Genomic DNA, 22,894 nt, shown 5'->3' with positions numbered 1-22,894 from the left:
TTTACTGACATTGATTGGATGACACTTGAACATGGCCATATAGGTATTCGCTTGATTTTCTTGGTGACAATTACTTAATTCAGCATGTAAAAGAGCCCACAAGATATGGAAACTTACTAGATCTATTGATCACTAGCCCCGAAGGCATGGTAACTGATGTAGAAGTCGGTGAAACTGTTGCAAATAGCGATCACAACTTAGATTCAAACTAAAAAAAATATATATATATATATATATATATATACATATATATATATATAATAGATACTTGTGTTTCTAAAATACCCGATTTCAGTAAAGCTCAGTTCATAGGACTATGTCAGGAGCTTCAGCTTACAGACTGGGAGGCAGATGTGGGAAATATTTCAAAATACGCTCACTAAGATAATTCATATTTACATTCATTTTAAGGACAGACGTTCCCCAAATCAAGCTCGCCCAAAGTGGCTCGACAAAGAAACTGAAAAAAGTATTGCTAAAAAGAGACAGGCTTATAAGAAATATAAGTGCTCGGGTACATCTAATGACTATGAAAGTTATATATCAATACAGAGATATTTAAAAAAGACAATAAAAAGAAAAGAAAACGACAATACGAAATGAATATCGCTGATAAATTCAAAGAGAATCCCAAAGAATTCTATAGTTACATTAGAGATAAAAAGGTTGTTAGGAATCACATTGGTCCACTATTATCTGCTGACGGTCAACTTGAATATTCAAATGAAGGAATGTGTGATATTTTAAACAATTATTTTAGCTCGATATTCGTAAACGAAACACCTCAAAGTGAACTCCAAACTGAAACCTGTGAAAAGTCTATGGTAAACTTACTACGGTAAATATAACAATAGAAAAAATTAAAAGGTGTATAGAGAAACTCAAAGTTAATAAAACACCAGGGCCTGACGGTTGGAATCCAAGAATCTTAAAGGAAATGAAAAATGAGATTGTTGTTCCATTAGAAATTATTTTCAAGAAATCCATCATATCCAGAGATGTCCCAAGAGAATGGAAGCTAGCTAACGTTACTCCCATATTCAAAAAAGGTGACAAAAAGAAACCAAATAACTATAGGCCTATAAGTTTGACTTCAATCGTAGGAAAAATAATGGAAACTATCATCAGAGATGCTATCGAACATCATTTAGAAAGTAACCATTGGATCAATGATAGCCAGCATGGTTTCAGACGGAAACGTTTTTGCATGACTAACTTACTCGAATTCTACAACACAGTTATCTCGAATTATGACAAAAGAAACAATATAGATTCAATATATCTAGAATTTGCAAAAGCTTTTGATACCGTCCAACACGAAAGACTACTTACTAAATTAGCTTCACACGGAATAAGTGGTAGCCTATTAAGTTGGACTAGTAATTGGTTCAACGATCGAAAACAGAGAGTTGTCCTAAATGGAAAAAATTGTAGATGGAAAAATGCTACAGTTGGAGTTCCTCAGGGTTCCGTTCTTGGGCCACTTCTATTCATATTATATATAAATGATGTAGACCATGGACTAAAATCTACTGTTTTCAAATTTGCTGATGATACAAAACTGTGCGGAATGGCAAATTATTACTTTAACCAATTAGATATTCAAGAAGATTTAGATAAATTACAGCAATGGTCTGAAAAGTGGCTAATGAAATTCAACACAAGTAAATGCAAGGTAATGCACATACATACATACATATACCAAGGCTTTTTCCCCCTTACAAGGGGGAGTAGCCAAAAAGAAATAGGCATAAAATCATTCCCACCCATTCCATCCCTGAATACACTCCACACCCCTCCACCCTCCCTCTTATCTTAGCACCTCCTGAATGACGGGTCATCCCTGCACCTTGTCCACTGCCCTGGGTCAGAAGCAGTGTCGCAAGACACAGCACATCCACAATGCACATACGTAAAAATAATAGTAAGTACGATTACAAGTTGTTTGGAAATTCGTTAACAAAAGTGAATAGTGAAAAAGATCTCGGCGTAATTATCAGTAACGATTTCAAATCATCCAAGCAGCGTATTTCAGCCTCTGAGAAGGCAAATAAGATTCTAGGATTGCTTGCGCGATCTTTTGACTTCAAAAGTCTTTCACTCATTAACAAGCTATATAAATCGTTAGTTCGTTCACATTTGGAATACGCTGTTTCCGTATGGTCACCGAATCTCATTAAGGACATTGACAGACTGGAAAAAATACAACGGCGAGCCACAAAACTGATTCCAAATATCAAAAATAAATCATACGAAAACCGACTAAAACATATGAATTTGTTTTCCCTAAAAAAGCGTAGACTCAGAGGTGACTTGATACAGGTCTTTAAAATTCTAAAGGAAATTGACAACATCAAAAGTGACAAAATTTTCACATTGGATAAGAATAAGACAAGAAACAATGGTCTCAAACTGTCCGGAAATAGATTCAATTTGGAAGTGGGTAGAAACAACTTCGCCAACCGTGTAGTTAATGAATGGAATAAACTTCCTGCACTGGTAGTGCAATGTAGTTCAGTTCGAAGCTTTAAGAATAATTTAGATAAACACCTAAGCAAGATGCTGTAATGATTATAACTTATTTTATATTATTTGTTTTTGTTTTGTTATCATTTGTCTATTTGATTCTCATTTATCATTAGTTATATGACAATTTATTATTATTTACTATTTACCTGTTTGTTTATTATTTAATTATACCTATGCATCTATTTATGTATTTTATTTGTTATTTACATTATTATAGTTTTCATTGATTAATTTATTATGATTTTTTCGCATCCGACCTAGATATGGACCAAAAGGTCTCCTGTCGGCATGCTCTGCCTTTGTAATCCTTTGATTGTGATGAGATAACTGCAAAAAAGTTGTATAAAAATCTCAAAGAAACCATGGATTTAGGGGTGATTGATTACCTTCTATAAGGTTATTGTAAATATAATGCAATTAGTCCATATGCCATGATAGTGGGAATGCAAAAGCAGAGGAAATAACTCTAGGAGTGATTACAGAAACAGGGGATCTGAACTTAGAGTTAGAGGCGCTTCAACTAATGCTACATTTGAATGTTACAATTGTAATCAATGGGGGCATAAAGCGCGAGACTATTTATAGGAACTACAAATGTAAGGGTCATGATGAGTATCATTATAGAAACCCACCTTTCTGTTTGTATCACCAGAGAGTAGGACATAGAACACAGGATTGTAGAACAATGCCAAATTTTCGTATTCACCCAGAAACAAGAGGAAAACCTCCAGACATAAAATAAAACAACACTTCAGAGCTAACCATAGAAATACAAGTAGACATTACTGTGTTAGGGACAAGAGTGATAAAAGGGTGGAGGAAAACACCAACGCCAAAGACAATTGTAAATTGACTACTGTATAACAATTGGAAGTACTTCTGTAGGACCCCTTATTGCGGTTCGAGTTTTCAATAAACCTATTCAAATATTTATTGATACGGGATCTGAAGTTTAATGTTATAGCCTAAGCAAAGTTTGAAACCGGGAGTGAAAGTCTTGGAACCAATACATTATTCATTGCAAGGAGTAACAGGAAGTCAGTTAAAAACATCAAGTAAAATAGAAGTAGATATAATTTTGTATAGAAATGAGCACTTGCATATTCCAGTGATAATTGTAGAAGAATCTGTTTTCCCAGGCGGTTTATTGATAGCATTTGCAACTATGAGAAAAGAAGGCATGATCATATGTCCTGCTGAGTTAGGGATCTTAGTGAAATCAAAGTTAATCCCATTTTTAAATCAACCAGTTCAATGGTAATATTTATTGGGAAGTGATTAGGTGATAGATCTGGAATGGTTTACCATGTAGTTTGTGCTTATATGGAGGGTGAACACATTTACGTCACGGGGTGGTGGTTGTTGATTGTATTGGAGAGGTAGTCTTGTGGGGTACTTGCTGGGATTGATTATGTTTAGATTGGGAGTTGTTAAAAAAAATCCTTTATGGCCTGTTGTTTATATGTTAAGCCAGACTGGATGGTGTGCATTCAGATTACCTAACAGCATAACGTTGAATAGTTGAACAGTTGGAGTTTTGGGATGAAGCCTCGTGGGGGTTGATGTAGTTGGTGGTATATACAGTACATGTTTGTGATAGTGTAAGATGTTTTTTTTTTGTGATTATTTCAGTGATGGTGTCTGATTGATTATCTAATATATTTTGTTTTGTTAGATAAGGGTATGCTGTTGTGTATTAGTGTTGATTCAGCCTTTGTGTCTTATGTTGTCTTCTCTTAGGGTGCGTTTATACCAAGTGAATCGAATAGATTCAATTCATGAAGAATCAACACGATTCATGAATCGTGTTGATTCGCCTCACTAGTTTCAATGTAACCGTTTACACCAGGCGAATCGAGTCAATTCAAATCATGCTGATTCGCTTGGTGTAAAGTGTAAACGGTTACATTGAAACTAGTGTGGCGAATCGACACGATTCATGAATCGTGTTTATTCTTCATGAATCGAATCAATTCGATTTGATTAATGGAAACGCAGCTTTATTGTTTTGTAATCTGTGAATGGGGATCTTGTTATTTGTGGTGTCAGACTTGTTTCTTGTATAAGTTCTATACGTAGGTTGTGTTTGTATAGGAAATGGAGCAGTTCTGTGTGTTTGTGAGTCCATTTATGTTTACATATAGTATGTTTAAGGTGTGCTTGTGTAATAGTATGTTCATTGGTGTGAGTGTTGCCATGTGTTGGTTACAGCTCCAGTTCTTTGTGTATTTGTTTGTGTTTGCAAATGTTGTATATATTAAGTTTATGGGTTTAGTACATGTGCGGCAAGTGTAAGGGCCCGGGTTGGTTTCTATGTTGCGGCTAAATGGAGAAGTAGGAGGGCAGGTGCCAGTGTACTGACCTTGTGTAAAAAATAAAATAAAATAAATGAATAAATAAGTAAATGAATAAATAAATAAATAAATAAATAAATAAATAAACAGGGATATAGGAAAGAGTGATAGGTGGGAGTTCTGTGTGAGAGTATAAAGAATGATTCTTTGATCCAGTCCACAGACCAGGTGCTGGCCTCTCAGGGCTGCACCTCCTTGAGGAGTTGGGGAATCTTGTGTCCATTTGGCGTCCTTGCCGGGTTTCCTAGAGTCCAGTGTCCTTTCTAGGAGGGGAGGGGCCGTCCTTCTCTTTTTGTTGTCTCTACGCACAGTAAGTGCATGCAAGTAAGACACTGCATCACTGTGGGTTACAGGCGGGGGATTGGAGGTAGTGAGACTAGAGGGAAATAGAAAGTGAGTCAGTTTTTGTTTGCTGATGACACTCGTACGTGAGGAGAATCTAAGGCAGTTAGTGATGGAGTTTGGGAAGGTATGTGATAGGAGGAAATTGAAAGTAAATGTGGGCAGAAGGTGTCATTGTCTTGGAGGTAAGTCTTAAAGGAGAGAGGCTAGAAGAGGTTGATCGTTTTTGTATTCAAGGTCACATAGAGCAAGGAATAGAGGAATGAGGATTTTTTTTTTTTTTTTGTATATAGATAGACATACAGAAAGATGTGAATTTACCAGATATTTTGTCCATTAATTTCTTGACCTCCTGTTCATGCTGCTGCTGCAACTCCTTGGGCAGTGAGTTCCTGTCAATGTCTGCTAGGTCACCAAGTTCAGTGATGTCGAAGGATGGGACAGCATCAATCACCCGCTGAAGAATGACGGCACTCTGGCGTTTTAGGGATGCTGCATCACGCCGCAAGTTTTTGTTCTCATGGTACCACTATTAAAATAAAATATAGGTTAGGATCTTATGATTAACTGTCTAAATGTATGAAATGTTCTTCTTTATTTGACTTGCCCCTAGAATGATATACATTTAGTACTTAGATTCAAATATTATTCTATTGTGTATACACCACCTACATCACCACCATTTCCCAGGCATTGTGGACGATGTCACAATCACCAACCAGACTCTCTGGCGCCTACCATATCCGCTCAAATCGCTGAGTCTGCATTTTACCAGCCGAGCGCACCTCCCCGGGCGCCCACACACGCACTCACGAACACACACACATAATGGATGCCATTAGACACGACCCACATAACACACAGAAACATTACATATTAACGAGCCACCCCCCTGGATATGTATATATTACGACTTGTACAAAAAATATAGTAGGTAATTAGTGGGTTACCCCAGCCATGTGGACTTTCAAGGTGGAATTATTAAACAAAAGGATAAAACGCACCTCAAAACTTTGCTGATTAGCCACTTCCGGCAACAAAAACCCGGCGCAGAGCTCCAAGAGCGTCGGTCTGATAGACGTGCCCTGTGTAATGTGGTGTACTGCAAACTCTGTGTAAAACCATGTACAATAGTGTACTGCAAACTCTGTGTAAAACGATGTATAATGCTATACTGGAAACTCTGTGCAAAGGTGTGTAGAAATGTGTAGTGAACTCTCCTTAAGATTAACCAACAAAGTGAAGGAAACTCAAGATCGTATCTGTAAATCCAAGAAGATACGGGAAGGGCCTATATACTGGCGGCAGCGGTGCTCCCACGCTCTGAATAGAAACGCCGTCCTCAGCCATACGACCAAGGTTACACAACCAATCCAACTGGCGAGCGGTGCTCTATTCCAACCTCCGAAGATACAAGCCTACTTTATACCAAGAAACACTGGTTACACTCGTGCCTACCACAGAAGGCCGAATAAAATCTTCAGCCATTCAAGCCACGCCTACCATTCGGAAATAGCAGACCACCGTCGAGCAGCACGGATCTCGGCCGCGAGCTGACATCGCCTACCTTTGACATCTCATCGACACCGCAGTACACTCTACACTGTCACGGGCATCGTCATCACCGACTCCAAATTACCTAACCACTTCTAAACAAGGTAAATAATATATCAACCCCTTACAATACTTGATAATATTGATAATCCTCACCTACCCACCAAAACCCCCCCTGATACTCGCTTTTCTTTTCCATTCCATGCGAGCATCATTTCCCCATACTTCGAGTACCAACCCCAACAAACCAAATAAGGAAAAAATAGCACCAATCCATCAAAATATATTTCATCCACGACCCACACTGAACTTCGACCAAGATTCCTACGTCTGGCAACTAACAGTCTACGGGATGCGACAGCCGCACCTGACGGTAGCTGCGCGTACGTCCATACATCCAAATTCAGTCAGGCCTTTCCAAGGTATCCCAATGTTTATACATTTATGTATATTTTACGATTCATTCTAACTTTCTTTTAAAATAACAATACATTCAACTTAAACGAAACAAATATCATTATATTAATTTTTTTTGTAACATCACTAAGATAACCACTCACTTATCTTTGCAAATAATTAAGTTAAGAGATTAGTCACTACGTAACATAGTACTATAATAACTACTTAGTGATAATTTTTTTCCTCCTTACTAAGTACATATTCACTAATATTTAAGTATCATTTTATATATTATTAATTGTTACCAATCCATAATTATAATACAATTTCCTTTTACATAACCTTACCTTGTATTTTCCCAATTTATTATTTACATTTAATACCTTTTCAACTTTTACAATAATTTATATAGTTATATTGATATATATACCCTTTTTGTTATATTTCCACCACCTTATTATTACAAACCCATATTATATATCTCATTGTATACCCATTTACATTTAATATCTTTTCAACTTTTACAATAACTTATATAGTTATATTATTATATGTACCTTTTTTTATAATCTTATCCAATTACTACTACAAACCCATATTATATATCCCATTGTATACCCATTTATATTTTATATCTTTTCAACTTTTACAATAATTTATCTAATTATATTGCTATATATATACCTTTTTGTCATACTATTATCATATTGTTATATGCACCTTCTTGTATATCCCCATTGTATACCCATTTATATTTTATATCTTTTCAACTTTTACAATAACTTATATAATTATATTGCTATATATACCTTTTTGTCTTACTTTTATCATATTGTTATATGCACCTTCTTGTATATTCCCATTGTATACCCATTGACGCCCTATACCCCCCCCCTCTTATCTAACTAGAACACACTACCTCTTAGGTAAGACATACCATTTTTTTTTTTTTTTTAAATATTTCAACTTAGAACTCCCATCTCACCTAACTACTTACTATACCTGTTAAGTAATACATGCATCTCTAGTTAGACACTAACATGGCTACAGGAACGAGAGCCAAGGTCAGAAATTTAATTGATGTATTTCTTTCTGCCTCTAAGAAGAAAAACCCTCCCATGACTCAGACCATGCCACAACTAAGGCAGATTCTTAAATAATTCCTGAGGATAACATTGACAACCCCCCATTTCACCATGACCACTCACAGGAAGACCCTTTTAACCCAACCCAACTACAACAACTCCCCATCCCCCTCCCCCACTCCACACCAAAAGTTCAAGTTACCCTTCAACTAGACCCTCAACAACGACCCCCCCACACCTCACCGCAACCCCAAATTCCCCCTTATGTAGACCCTCAACAACGACCCCCCACACCTCACCGCACACCCAAGTTGCCCCTCGTGTAGACCCCCAGCAACAATCCCTAAATCCCACAACCCATGCATACGAGAACTTAGCCTTCCCTTCTCCCAACTTCCCGTCAAGTCCAACAGCCTTCACCCAACATCCCTACCCAGCACCTAACCTTGCCCCAACCCCATTGCAACATCCTCACCCACAACTCCAACCTACAGCAATCAATAATTACCAAACCATTACCCCTCTAACCGTAATCCCCACCTTCTCTCAAGCTAGCGGACTCTCCATCACTGACTTCCTGACGGCATGTGACCTTTTCTTTTCTAAAAATCCAAACTACTCTGACTTAGATAAGATAAATCTATGCCGCCAGAAAATAGAAGCATCAGATGAGCACCGAGCTACCGCTCGGATGCTAGACAGTCTGATAGCCACAGGGATCGCATATAGCGATTATAAGCAGCATCTGTTAAATGTCTTTCAGAGCAAACAAGCAAACAACATTAACTTTCTCCTCACATTTCTAAATAATACTAGAACTCAAAAACAGACTAACATCAAAGACAATGTGGCCAACGCAATCAAGGAAATTAGGGAAAATCTAGCAAATAACAGCCCTTGGATCTGTACAACCATTACAGGAAAAAAGGCAGTGACATTAGAAAACCTATACACATTCCTGGAGATAGGCCTTTATCTTTCCCAACTCCCACCAAAGTGTCAAAGAGAAGCCACAAAAAGGGATTTAAACACTAGAAACCCATTAGCTTACACATACATATTAGACATAACCAAGCTTGCAACATCTCCCTCTCTGACCAGCACCATTTTGCTAGACTAAATAGCCTTCAGTCACACCAGCCCCCTAGCTCCAATACAGCGCAACCATCTAACTGGTGTTCCTACCATCTTTCAACAAGTCACAACACCAGAGACTGCATACAGAAACAACAAATGCAAGCACAACACCACACTACCCCTTGCTCAGTTCATGGAACTACTTCCCACACGGATTCTCAATGTAGAACGCAGCAATACCAACACCCGCAGACACAACACCACACTACCCCTTGCTCAGTTCATGGAACTACTTCCCACACGGATTCTCAATGTAGAGCGCAGCAATACCAACACCCGCAGGCACAACACCGCGCTACCCCTTGCTCAGTTCATGGTACTACCTCCCACACAGATTCCCAATGTAGAGCTCAACAACAAATCAAACAACTCACGCCCCCCCCCAGACCCCCCAACATGTCAAAACCAACACGGCCAGGCAAATACTGCAACCTACACAAAACCACAACTCACTCCAACGAGGAATGTTCTCAACAAAAATCACAACCACAACCTCATCAGAGAACAAACAAACAAGTTACCGCACCTCGACAAACACCCTCCTCCCACACAACACATACAACTCAACACCGATTGGGGGAACGTGCACCAGCCTCACGCACCAGACCACCATAGGAACGTCCGACACACCACACAACTATATCACCCTAAAGGTGACATTAGATCAAATTACTGTTGACATGATGGTTAATACAGGAACAAACCTGAACCTCATCTCCCAGAGCTCTATGAAGCACTAAATGACCCACCCCAAATTCAGTATTCAAATACGGAAGGCCTACTGATAGAAGGATCAACCATATCACTTCATGATATGATTGATATAAATATAGAAGTAAACAATTCCCAGGTAGGCTTCACATCCTTCCACTTAGCTGATGAATGGAGTCTCGACCAACAAGGTATAATAGGTTTAAAGTCCCTACGAGACTGGAAGTCCATCATCAACTTAGATACCAACAAAATCTCCTTCCGAGATGAAAGTAATGAGTCAACACTTCCTGAAACACCCGACCCAGACACACAACCTCTTTCATATCTATCTAGCTTAAATAAACCCTCTCCAACTAAGAGCTACTCATTCCGTCCACCACCTTATGTCACCTCAAAAGCACTGATGTCTAACACAGTCATCATACCCCCTAGACATTCAATAACAGTTCCACTATACATACCCGGAGCAATAGAACATCAGGATGTCATAATTGACCCAGATACGTCAAGAATAAATAACATAACCCTAGAATCTTCATGGGATGTAGTGTCAGAAAATAAACACACCCTAGCTATGTTAACGAATCTCTCAGACCAACACCGCAAAATTAAAGAGAACACATACATTTGTTTAGTCCATCTCCATAATTCCCCAATCCAGGAACCACTCCCTCAACACATCAACACTGTAAGACAAACACAAACCCTCACCCCTATCCACCCCAACCAAATCACAACATCAGCCAACGGAGATATGCGTGACAAACTACAATACATCCTACAAAGGAATAGATCAGCTATCGCCTTAGAAGGCGAACCCTTAGGCAAATGTGATATAATCAAACATCACATCCAAATTCCCCCCAACACCACCCCCCCTCATACACCCCCGCTTACCGCATACCCCACAGTAGGAAAACACAAGTCAACAACAGTGTGCACGAGATGTTACACCAAGGTGTAATTTCTCACTCGGACAGTCCGTGGAACAGTCCCCTCTTCCTAGTCCCTAAGAAAGACGGAACCTTACGCCCTGTTGTTGACTTTAGGAAAATCAATAACCTAACTCAATCTGACCCACACCCACTACCCGCCATGCAAGATGTCTTACAAGCTATAGGTAACGGAAACACTGTTTTTTCCACAATTGACCTTAAGTCAGCCTTCTGGCAGGTGGAACTGACAGAGGAATCAAAACCCGTAACTGCATTCTCCACTGATAAGGGACATTTCCACTTCGAGCGTATGCCCTTTGGCCTTAAGAATGCCCCCTCAACCCAACAGAGATTAATGACTCGCATTTTCAGCGACATGATAGGAATCTCATTATTCGTCTACTTAGACGACCCCATCATCTATAGTCCCACACAAACTGACCACCTCCATGTAATAGAGATTGTCCTAAAAAGACTAAAAAACACCGGACTGAAAATCCAACTAGGAAAGTGCAAATTCCTACAGACGGAACTCACCTTCCTAGGCCATAAGGTAGACGCCACAGGCATCCATACCACCCCAGATAAAGTAAACACAATAACCAATTTCCCAACCCCCAGAAACGCAGATGAAACAAGAAGTTTCGTAGGACTAGCATCATACTATAGACACTTCATAAGAAATTTTGCACACATAGCATCCCCTCTCACCAAATTCACAAGGAAAGGCGAGACCTTTAAATGGTCTGAAGCAGAACAGCAAAGCTTCGACACACTTAAACATGCTCTTACCACAGCCCCTGTCCTAGCCTTTCCTGACATGAAGAAAGAATTCCTTCTATACACCGACGCCTCCTCTAAAGGAATAGGCGCAGTCTTACAACAGAAAGGTGAAAACGGGAAAGAGCACCCCATAGCCTACGCAAGTAGAGTACTGAATAAGCCTGAAAGTAACTATTCAACTACCCACAAAGAAGGACTTGCATTGATATGGGGCTTGAAACATTTCAAATATTTTATACTAGGCTATAAGATAAATATTTTTACAGACCACCAACCCCTAGTCTACCTCTTTAACTCTAAAGACTTACATGGCAGAATTGCTAGGTGGAAAACCACCTTATTGGACTTTGATCCAAAAGTAACATACCTAGCTGGAAAGGCTAACGTAGTAGCCGACTCACTAAGCAGACAAATCCACATATCCACCTTAACAAAAACAACCTGTATTCCTATGCAAGACCTTAGAGAAGAAACAGACAAAGACCCGACATGGTCTAAAGTAAAACAACATCTACTTTCAAGAACACCCTTACAGCCCCGACCACCTGTCCCTATAGAGGAACTCAAACTGGTCGACGGAATCATAAGGAGAACCACTAACGACAGAGAAGTTACTGTCATCCCCAAAGCCCAAGTTCCCAAGGTCCTACACATATTGCACGACAGCGCAATGGGAGGCCACTCGGGCAGGGATAAGACACTGAATACTGCTAGGCATTCTTTCTTCTGGATCAATATGAAAAAAGACATAACCACGCACATACATAATTGTGTGACTTGCAACCAATTCAGAGGACCTGACCCAAAACAACTCAATATCAAAGACATTCCACTCCCTGCTGAACCATGGGAAACACTTGGCATTGACCTACTTAAAATGCCAACGAGCCATCAACGTTCCAATTATGTACTCACGGCAGTCGACTATCTGTCAAAGTACACAATCCTAGTTCCACTACAGGACAAAACAGCAGAGACTGTGGCCAAAGCATTGGTTAACAACATATTCTGTAGATACAACATCCCCAGGCGAATGCTGTCTGACAATGGTTCAGAGTTCAAGAACCAGGTAATGCGCGAAATAGCACATTTATATAACATAAATCAAACCTTCGCCACTGCCTACCATCCACAAGGGAATGGACTTGTGGAACGAACAAATAGAAAAGTGCTTGAAATCCTCAGACCTTTGGCCAACGATCTTTCGGATAGTTGGGAAGATTGGCTACCCCAGGTACAAGCTAGTATCAATAGCACAGTCAACTCCGCAACAAAGATGTCCCCCCATGAGATCATTTTTGGCCAAAGAATGCGCCTACCCTACCAAATATTCAACCAACCACCACCCCCCTTATACAACCTAGATAACCTTACCCAATGCCTAAAAAGAGGCATGCAAAGTATATACAAACAAGTCAGAGAAAACCTCAAAGTAGCTCAAGAAAGAACAAAAACAAAACAACACAAACGATCATCTCCACTTAGCATAACACTTGCAGACACAGTCATGGTCAGAGACTCTAATAGATCTAACAAACTCAAACCCAAGTTCTTAGGCCCCTTCACAGTCACAACCTCACTCCCCAACAATGTTTTCCTGTTAACGGACCCTTCCGATCACACAACCGTAACCATACACGGAGAGAAGTTGAGAAAAGTTAAACTTAACCTCGACCCAACCCCACCTCCCAACTACAACTCACCTACCGCACTAACACATAACTCACCCAAGCGCAAGTCCCATCACATGACACTACGTCGACGCAACTAAACATGCACTCTATCTCTCGCCCCTGAAGTTGCAGGACGTCATGCATCCCTCAGTGGAGGTTAAAATGGCCAATTTACAATAAGAACTCCCTTCCGCATATCTATCAAAACTTCTCTACTTCCTTCCGACCACTATAACCTTAGCGAGAGTCAGATAGACATATCCTCATTCACTAAAACATAACCTTCATCCACAGGATGCCTCCCATACTTCTGCTACCCCTTCTCGTCCACCTCTCCCTCTCCACCCCCATACTGATACCAGGAGCAATCGTCAACAACCATGGCACCACCGCATGCGTAGAGGATTCCATAATGGTAAAACTAAGGATTTCACCTGAACTGTTGATAAGACCCCTCATAAAAATCCACAAAAACTTATTACAAATAGAGCAACAAATCTCCACCCAAATACCCAATACCACAGATCAAAACTACGAAATCTCAATGACACTGTACTACAACGTCAACGCTTTATACGAAAAAATGAACACAATCAAATACACAATATACCACCTCCCCAACCCAGAATATGAAGACCCAAAGAACAGTAGAATCAAACGCGGTTTATTCGACTTCATGGGAATCATCTCTAAATCCCTGTTCGGGACTGCAACTGAACAAGACGTACAAACAGTCCACTCACACATAGGAAATATAACAGAGGTACTACACAAACAGGGTAAAATCATAAATCTAAACTCTAAAAACATCGATCTCCTCGCCACCTCAATAAATTCAGTAATTGAAAAGATCAATCACCTCACAGCATTCACAACTTCCCAGTTATCTAAGATTGCCAATTCACAAATAGCCCTTTTCTTCCTTCACCACCTAAATGAACTAGACAAACAACTAGACAGATTACTGAATCACAGTAATCTTATCCAGAGAGATATTTGGAACGCCCACGCAGGTATAGTCAACTCTCAAATGATCACTCCAACCCAACTTACTCAAACATTACGACAAGCTCACAATACATTGAAACTCACCCCCTTCTTCCTCCAGAATGAAATACATTACTACTACCCCATCCTAGCATCAACTATCTTTCAAGAATTTATTCTTATCAACATATCTATGGACCCGATCAAGAGATTCTCCCTTTGGAAAATTTATCCCTTCCCCTACCCTTATCAAAACCGCACAATGACCCTCAACCTACCAACCTCCACCATCCTAAAATCAACAAACGGCCAGTGGATTTCACTGACCTCACCGGAAACCATGGCAGCTTGCAAGATAGCACGACCCAACTTCCATATCTGTCCAGCTTACCCCTTCCATTTCCAATTAACTAAGTCTCAACCTTGCCTCTCAGAACTCACAACACCCAAAGTCAATTTTTCCGAGACATGTGATTTTCGCTTTTCAGACAACACTCAAATACACCACACCCACGTAGGACATAAACAGTTCATATTTCTTCCCCACCCCACATTAGTATCCGTAATATGCCTACACAAACCACCCTCCCATCATAAGATCAACGGCTCTATCACTCTACCAGACACCTGCCACATCTATATGATGGACTCAATGCTCCTCCCCAACAAACTCCATTACCAAGGCACTCTCAACACCACCCACGATCTAGGTCCCATAACCCAACTAACGCTTCCACCCCTCCCTAAGATCCCCGATACCATCCTCCCAAGTAAGATAGACATGGTACGTCTCCTAAATAAATCAACTACTCTTGATATGGACTCATTAGATCTACACTATAAAATTTTACCCTATGCCTCCACTGCCCTCTCAATCTTAATCATCATCTTTGTACTAGTGATACTAACAAAATACTTTTGCATGAAATAAGTCTTTGAAACAGGTTTTTTTTTCTTCTCCTTTTCCCAAATTGCTGTAAAGCTAGCTTAAGTTATATCTTGTGTCTCACCAATATCTTATAGTGACATATATATACTCATACAAACTCGTAGATAAGAGTTTCCCAGAAAACATAGAATATGACTTACAAACAGTGATATGTGAAATGTCATATAAACTCTTGTGTGATAGTTGAAAATATGACTTACAAACAGTGATACGTGAAGTATCGTATAAACTTTCATGTAATAGTTGAAAATATATGTAATGTTGGTGAGACACAACCTTATTCCCTATTCAGAGACACAACATCGCATACCCATGCTTCTAGTTCAATGTACCCTCTTGGGACCTCATAATCACCTCAACATCACCCCCCCCCTTCTCCACATATAACCACCCAAAGATTTTGTGTCTCTGACTATATAACTATATAATAGTATATATGTATCAATACCTTGTTAACCATGTAACATTAGGTACCGGGAGCCACCTAACCCCAGGGGGAGGGCGATATGTATACACCACCTACATCACCACCATTTCCCACGCATTGTGAACGATGTCACAATCACCAACCAGACTCTCTGGCGCCTACCATATCCGCTCAAATCGCTGAGTCTGCATTTTACCAGCCGAGCGCACCTCCCCGGGCGCCCACACACGCACTCACGAACACACACACATAATGGATGCCATTAGACACGACCCACATAACACACGGAAACATTACATATTAACGAGCCACCCCCCTGGATATGTATATATTACGACTTGTACAAAAAATATAGTAGGTAATTAGTGGGTTGCCCCAGCCATGTGGGGCGACGGACTTTCAAGGTGGAATTATTAAACAAAAGGATAAAACGCACCTCAAAACTTTGCTGATTAGCCACTTCCGGCAACAAAAACCCGGCGCAGAGCTCCAAGAGCGTCGGTCTGATAGACGTGCCCTGTGTAAAGTGGTGTACTGCAAACTCTGTGTAAAACCATGTACAATAGTGTACTGCAAACTCTGTGTAAAACGATGTATAATGCTATACTGGAAACTGTGCAAAGGTGTGTAGAAATGTGTAGTGAACTCTCCTTAAGATTAACCAATAAAGTGAAGGAAACTCAAGATCGTATCTGTAAATCCAAGAAGATACGGGAGGGGTAGGTAAACAATTGCCCTTGGATTCCCTCCCCCCATTTTTTTAATATACTGTCGATTATGGATTACCTAGATTAAACCACCCACTTTTACGGGATCGGTTTTTGTGGAAGAGGAAGGGAAGACTGTAAGAAACTTAGATGATGGTCGTGTACAAAAGGGTGAAATTGTCACTGAGCTCATTCAGGGGATATTTATTGAGATTTGGATCACGGCTCAGAACGTATGTGGCAGGAGACTTGAGGACCGAGACTTGCATCCATATCAACCAACGAAAGCGAGGAAAATGATCGAAGACAGATTTGTAGAGAAAGGCAGAAAGACGGAATTTTCTAGTGAGAGGTAGACTGAAATGAGAAGCTGCAGTACAAAATTTAGAAATGAAGTGAATAGTAAAAAAAAAAAAAAAAAAAAAAAAAAAAAAAAAAAAAAAAATACATGGGTATGTGTTTGTGCATATGGACGTTTTTTTTTGTTTTTTTGTTCGTGTAAAGTGTGTGTGTATATTCCCTACGAAAAGTGGGTTGATTTCACTTCTTACGTGTAACAGTGAAAATACTGATGGGCGATATTCACTTGGTTTTAAATAATTTCTAGTGTGTATCGCTAAGGGGAGAGGCGCAAATGTCTGTACGGTGAGGCCCAGGTGTGATGTGTCATATGAAGTGTTTATATCTAGCGTGCAGTCTTTCTAGATGTCTCGAGTGAAGTTTATGTTTGTGTTGGTTAAGTGGATGGATATTGGCAGTTAGGTGTAGAGATTCAGAGATTCTGACGTCGCTCCATCGCGAACCCATGATCAATCGGACTGGCGGGAGTAGTTGTTTGTGGGGCATGTCGTCTGGTTAGATCCCGGGGACTTTTACAGTAACGGTCTGACCAAAGCTAAGTACAATCGACGTTTTGTGGGTAGTGTTGCAGCTTTGAAGCGTTCAACCCTGTCCAGATCAGCCTTGTCCCTCGCTTCCTGCTTGTTGAAATGTGGGGTTCACGTAAGGCCACTGTCTAGTGTGCTACCCAGCACACGGGCAGTTTTATTGGCATGTTTGTATTGTTTATATTAAAAAAAAACTTCGTGAATGCCCTGTTAGTTTTGCTACAGTGGAAGTATACATCTTTGCATTTCGACACGTTGGTCTTAATGCGCCAGTGTTGCTCCCATGCATGTGCCCCGTCAAATATGTTCTGCATTACCTGTAATGCTCCCTCCAGTAATTTGTCTGCTAATGTGATTAGTGTCAATTCTTCTCTCTCTCTCTCTCAGATCTACGTGACTAATCGCGAGTACGCATTTCGGGACATTACATCTCTCACTCCATCCCTCCATTACGTCATGAGGACGTTCGTATGTAAGAACCGATTTGGAATCTTCAATATAGGAAGAGAAAATTTCACACCCTCCAGTTCAGGATTCCATTGGATGTTTTTTTTTTTTTTTTTTTTTTTTTTTTTTTTTTTTTTTTTTTTTTTTTTTTTTTTTTTTTTTTTTTTTTTTTTTTTTTTTTTTTTTTTTTTTTTTTTTTTTTTACACATAGATGTTCCATTACGAAACGAGGTAGCGGAACCTTGACTTGTATTACGAAATGTTAGACGGGACCTTCGTCAAGGGATGCGAACATAATCATGGACACCTGGCGGGTATCACGCGAGGAGTAACCATTCAACATTAGATTCCCCCTTGCGACAGGTAGGTTTAAGTCAAGTGATTCATTGAAATATAATTGGAAATTATGGAAAATATTGAGAAAGTAGTCAATAATGTTTATATGTATTAGGATTCAACACTAGATTCCCCTCTCTACAGGTGGGCTAGGGACATTAAATAGACACATTATTACACTAGAAGCGAGATGCATAATGTTCGTAAGAATCCTGTGTATTCGGTTGTACATACATACATGGCTATCCCCCTTACACGGGGGATAGCCAAAAAGAAAAAGACATAGAAACCACTCCCACCCATTCCATTCCCTACATATTCCACTCCCCTCTACCGTCCTCCCTCCCTTTTATCTTGGCACCTCATGGATGACGGGTCATCCCTGCATCCTGTCCACTGCCTTGGGTCAGAAGCAGTGTCGCAAGACACAGTACATCCACAGTAAGGCCTCTTCATAAATTCGGCGAGCCCCCCCCCCCCCTCTCCGTACCCTCATGCAGAAAAGGAGAAGACGGGGAGAAATCCCTTCGGGCTGCGTCAATTTTTTTTCTCATACATACTTCCTCACCCCCCATCCCCCACCCCCTCCCCCTCATGCATCACAGCATCATCCATACACAACCCTTCTCCATTCACCCCTATCTTCTGTCCTCTCCCATCCTTCCTCCACAGACATTCCTCTCTTTTGTAATGCTCCTTTCACCCCATCCATCCATCTCATTCTAAGACGCCCCCTCATATTCACTCCTTCCACCTTTGCCTTCCATACTTCTTTTACTAATCTTTCTTCACTCATTCTTTCCATGTGTCCAAACCATCCTAATACTCTTTCATAAACCCTATCTCCCAGCACCCTTTCCACCCCTGTTCTTCTCCTCACCTCCTCATTTCTCACTCTATCTAGCCTAATAACCCCTATCACACATTTCATCTCAAACACATTAAAACTCCTTCTCTCTTCCTCTCTTATGTTCCATGTTTCTGCCCCGTATAGAGCTGTTGGCACAATCATATAACCTCCATATAACCTTCATATAACCTCCTCTTAGCATCCATTCCCAAATCTCCATTTCTCATTATACTTTTTAATCCACCAAGGCATTTACTCGCTTCTCTCAATCTACATTCTACCTCCACCCCCACTCCTCCCTTTCCTGCCACATTCGCACCCAAGTATGTATCTAAAACTATCCACTTCCTCCAGTCTCTCACCCTTATTACTCACTTCCAGCCAGCTGTCACTCTCTTCTCTTGTACATCTCATCACCTTACTTTTGCCCATATTTATCTTCAGCTTCCTTCTTTCACACGTCTTCTCAAACTCTGTCACTAACTTCCTCAATCCCTCCTCTGATCCTGCTACAAGCGCAGTGTCGTCAGCAAACAACAAATGGCTTATTTCCCACTTTTCTCCATTTTCTTTAACCATCTCCAATTCCTGACCCACCACCCTTGCATTCACCTCTCGCACCACCCCATCCATATATAGATTGAACAGCCAGGGTGACATAACACATCCCTGACGAAGTCCCACATTTACCTCAAACCATTCACTCTCTCCATTTCTAATCCTAACACATGCTCTACTACTCTCGTAATAACTCTTGGCTGCTCTTAACAGCTTTCCTCTTATCCCACAACGTCTTCCTGTCTACCCTGTCGTAAGCCTTTTCCAGATCCATAAAAGCCCAAAACACATCCTTACCTTTTCCTATAGCTTTCTCACATATCTGTCTTACCACAAAAATCTGATCTACACAACCCCTACCTGTCCTAAAACCACAATGTTCCTCACCAATTACTCCCTCTGTTCCTCTCCTAATCCTCTCAATCAAGACCCTCCCATAAGCCTTCCCAACTACACTCAACAAGCTGATCCCTCTGAGACTACTACACTCACACTTGTCCCCCTTTCCCTTGTAAAGTGGAACTATACAGGCACTCCTCCAGTCCTCCGGCACTCTACCCTCTCTTAAACAAACATTAAATAATCTCATCAGCCAGTCCACCATAACTGTACCTCCTTTCTTCAGACATTCTGCATGCCATCCATCTTAACAGCTGCTTTCACTTCATCTTTCCCTATTTCTCCTCCATTTTCCTCACTCATCACTCTCATTTTCTTAGCGCTTCCCACTGCAACTACCTTTCCCTCCCTATCCTCCTTCACATTTAGCAATTCCCTAAAATACTCTGCCCACCTTCCTCTCACTGTCTTCTCTTCCATTATCATCTCTCCATCTGCACTTTTTACCTTTTCTTCTCTACTTGATTCGCCTCCTCTTCCTATCTTTAATTCCTTTCCAAAACATCTTTTTATTACTTTCAAATTTTTCTGTCATACTCTTACCCCATAAAAAGCGTCATAAAAGAAATGGATTGTGGCCGAGGGTGTCCTCTCCCAGTGATAACATTATGCGGTTAGATTATTAGGCGGATATTAGGAAAATTTTCGCAACAGACAGGTGAAGGAACTTGATATAAACTTAGAGGGGGTTAAAGAAGTTCATGTCAAAGTCTAGGAAAGAGACTACCAATGATGGTAATTGAGGACTCTCATTAGAGTAGTATTGTAAAACAGGGAAATTCTTTAGTTCGAGTTGTGGTCGTGAATCCATCTCAGTCCACAATTATCCTCTTGACAGGGGTGTAGAACTTGAGGGCCTAGTGGATAATCGTCGATTGCCCAGAAGTGAGACCACGGACGGAGGAGAAGTGCCAACCATGTGACAAATCCGCAAGAGAGAATCGTGACTTAGCTCGATGGCAGCGGCTATACATGTCCAGTCAAGTCTCGAGTAAGAGGTCAATTGGGGAACTCAGCCAATACGAAAACTGGTGAAGAAGCCAGGGAGGTATCCACAGGAAATCGGTGTACCCAAGGGTCACCTGTGATTAGCACATCTACGAGTGTGCTGGGTTGGGGAGTACCTCATCAACCAATCAAAAAGTGGCCATTCTCTAGGAACGACAGGATGGAGTTTATTGCGGGGTTTGATCAACTCAGAGAGAATCCTTCACATGTTGTTGCGGGAATTTTTCTTCCACGGGGGCATAAGGCCGTGTAAAGCCGGGGATTTAATTGACTATTTTTATTTTTTCTCAAAGATTTACGTGACTAATCGCGAGTAAGCATTTGAGGGACATTACGTCTCTCACTCCATCCCTCCATTACGTCATGAGGACGTATTCATATATAAGAACCGATTAGGAATCTTCAATTTAGGAAGAGAAAAAGTCCCACCCTCCAGTTCAGGATTCCATTAGAGGAATATTTCAAGGATTTTTACACATAAATATTCCATCACGAAGCGAGGTAGCGGAACCTTGACTTGTGTTGCGAATTATTAGACGGGACCTTCATCAAGGGATGCGAACATAATCATGGACACCTGGCGGATATCACGCGAGGAGTAACCATTCAACATTAGACACTGGAAACGAGATGCATAATGATCGTAAGAATCCTGTGCATTCGGTCGTAAGAATCTATATAAAAAATCTTCATATGAGAAAGGTATTGTAGCCGAGAGTGTCCTCTCCCAGTGATAAAATTATATAGTTAGATTATTAGGTGAATATTAGGATAGATTATGTGTAGAGTGATATTAAAAAAAATGGCCGGAGGGTTATAGACGTAATATCCACATGTTCTACTCGCGTCATTGAGGGCATTAAATCATTACCCCCTACGCTACCACTATATTTCGTGAATTGTTCATAATAATCCAGGGTAAGTATTTTGATTCATTTTGAACAGTTTAAATTAGTATCTAATTGGATAGGAAACTCAAGGCAAGAGCGACGAACATTCTTGTACGGTGGGGAAGCCCTATACGAGTATATCTACTCCCACGCCTGTGTTTACTATGAGTGTAATTATGCATTATTCGTATCAGGTTTATATTGCATTGAGCACAGATTAAGGAGGGAATATATGTTATGAGTGTGGATAAGAATCAAAATAATATCGTCTCATAGATCAGTAAAACAACTTGATGTAAACTTGAATTTTTCTTACTTCTCTTGAATCTTGATCTCGCAAATATAACGTAAAAAACTAAAAGGGGTGGGGGATGGAATAAAACTGTATGTTGGTCACGAGCTACTAGGTGTTCTAATGTATATGTTCAGCTTTGTAATTGGGATGGTGGCAGCGAAGCACGACAAACATCTTGTGATTACTAATCAAAACAATCCGAATTAACGTAGGATTTCCCAATCAACATTGTATAGATATATTTGAACAATTGTCATTCTCGTCCGTGGTGCTCGGGATTGGACACGATTTTATGAAGGCGTACTATATATCTCGCCCATCCATTCATTAATAGTCAAACGTAGCTGCCTAATGTGATCACTACACGTGTGGCACTACAGATGAATCGGCTTTTTGGCTTAGGCACAAAAAAGTAGGGACAGGCAGCCCCGCCCCGCCACCTATCATCCAGGTGGTTGCAGAGCAACCGCGTGAACGGCAAGTCATAATCGAAATAGTGGTACAATTTGTACTTAAGGTCTTCACATCAGTGTCAAATGTCTTCTCTAAATCCTTACAAACCAAAATGACATTACCAGGACGATCGTCTGGTAGTCTTTGGGTTCCCTGAGATATCATGGAAATGACATTTTCAGCACCCCGCTCCGGT

At 40.4% G+C, this 22,894-nt stretch overlaps 1 protein-coding gene across 9 annotated transcripts in view; it reads right to left on the bottom strand.

The window, feature by feature from the left end:
- Positions 1 to 22,894, bottom strand: part of LOC143035849 (shootin-1-like) — an 841,540-nt gene that overhangs the window by 304,733 nt on the left and 513,913 nt on the right. For all 9 annotated transcript variants that reach the window (XM_076202920.1, XM_076202921.1, XM_076202919.1 and 6 more), the window contains one exon: positions 5,547 to 5,754. In XM_076202920.1, the coding sequence (XP_076059035.1) occupies positions 5,547 to 5,754 (208 nt within the window). The remainder of the gene's footprint in view (positions 1 to 5,546; positions 5,755 to 22,894) is intronic.

This window comes from Oratosquilla oratoria, chromosome 19, assembly GCF_046742065.1.
Source record: "Oratosquilla oratoria isolate Oo_2021 chromosome 19, ASM4674206v1, whole genome shotgun sequence".
NCBI lineage: Eukaryota > Metazoa > Arthropoda > Malacostraca > Stomatopoda > Squillidae > Oratosquilla > Oratosquilla oratoria.
This window is presented reverse-complemented; position numbering and strand designations above follow the sequence as displayed.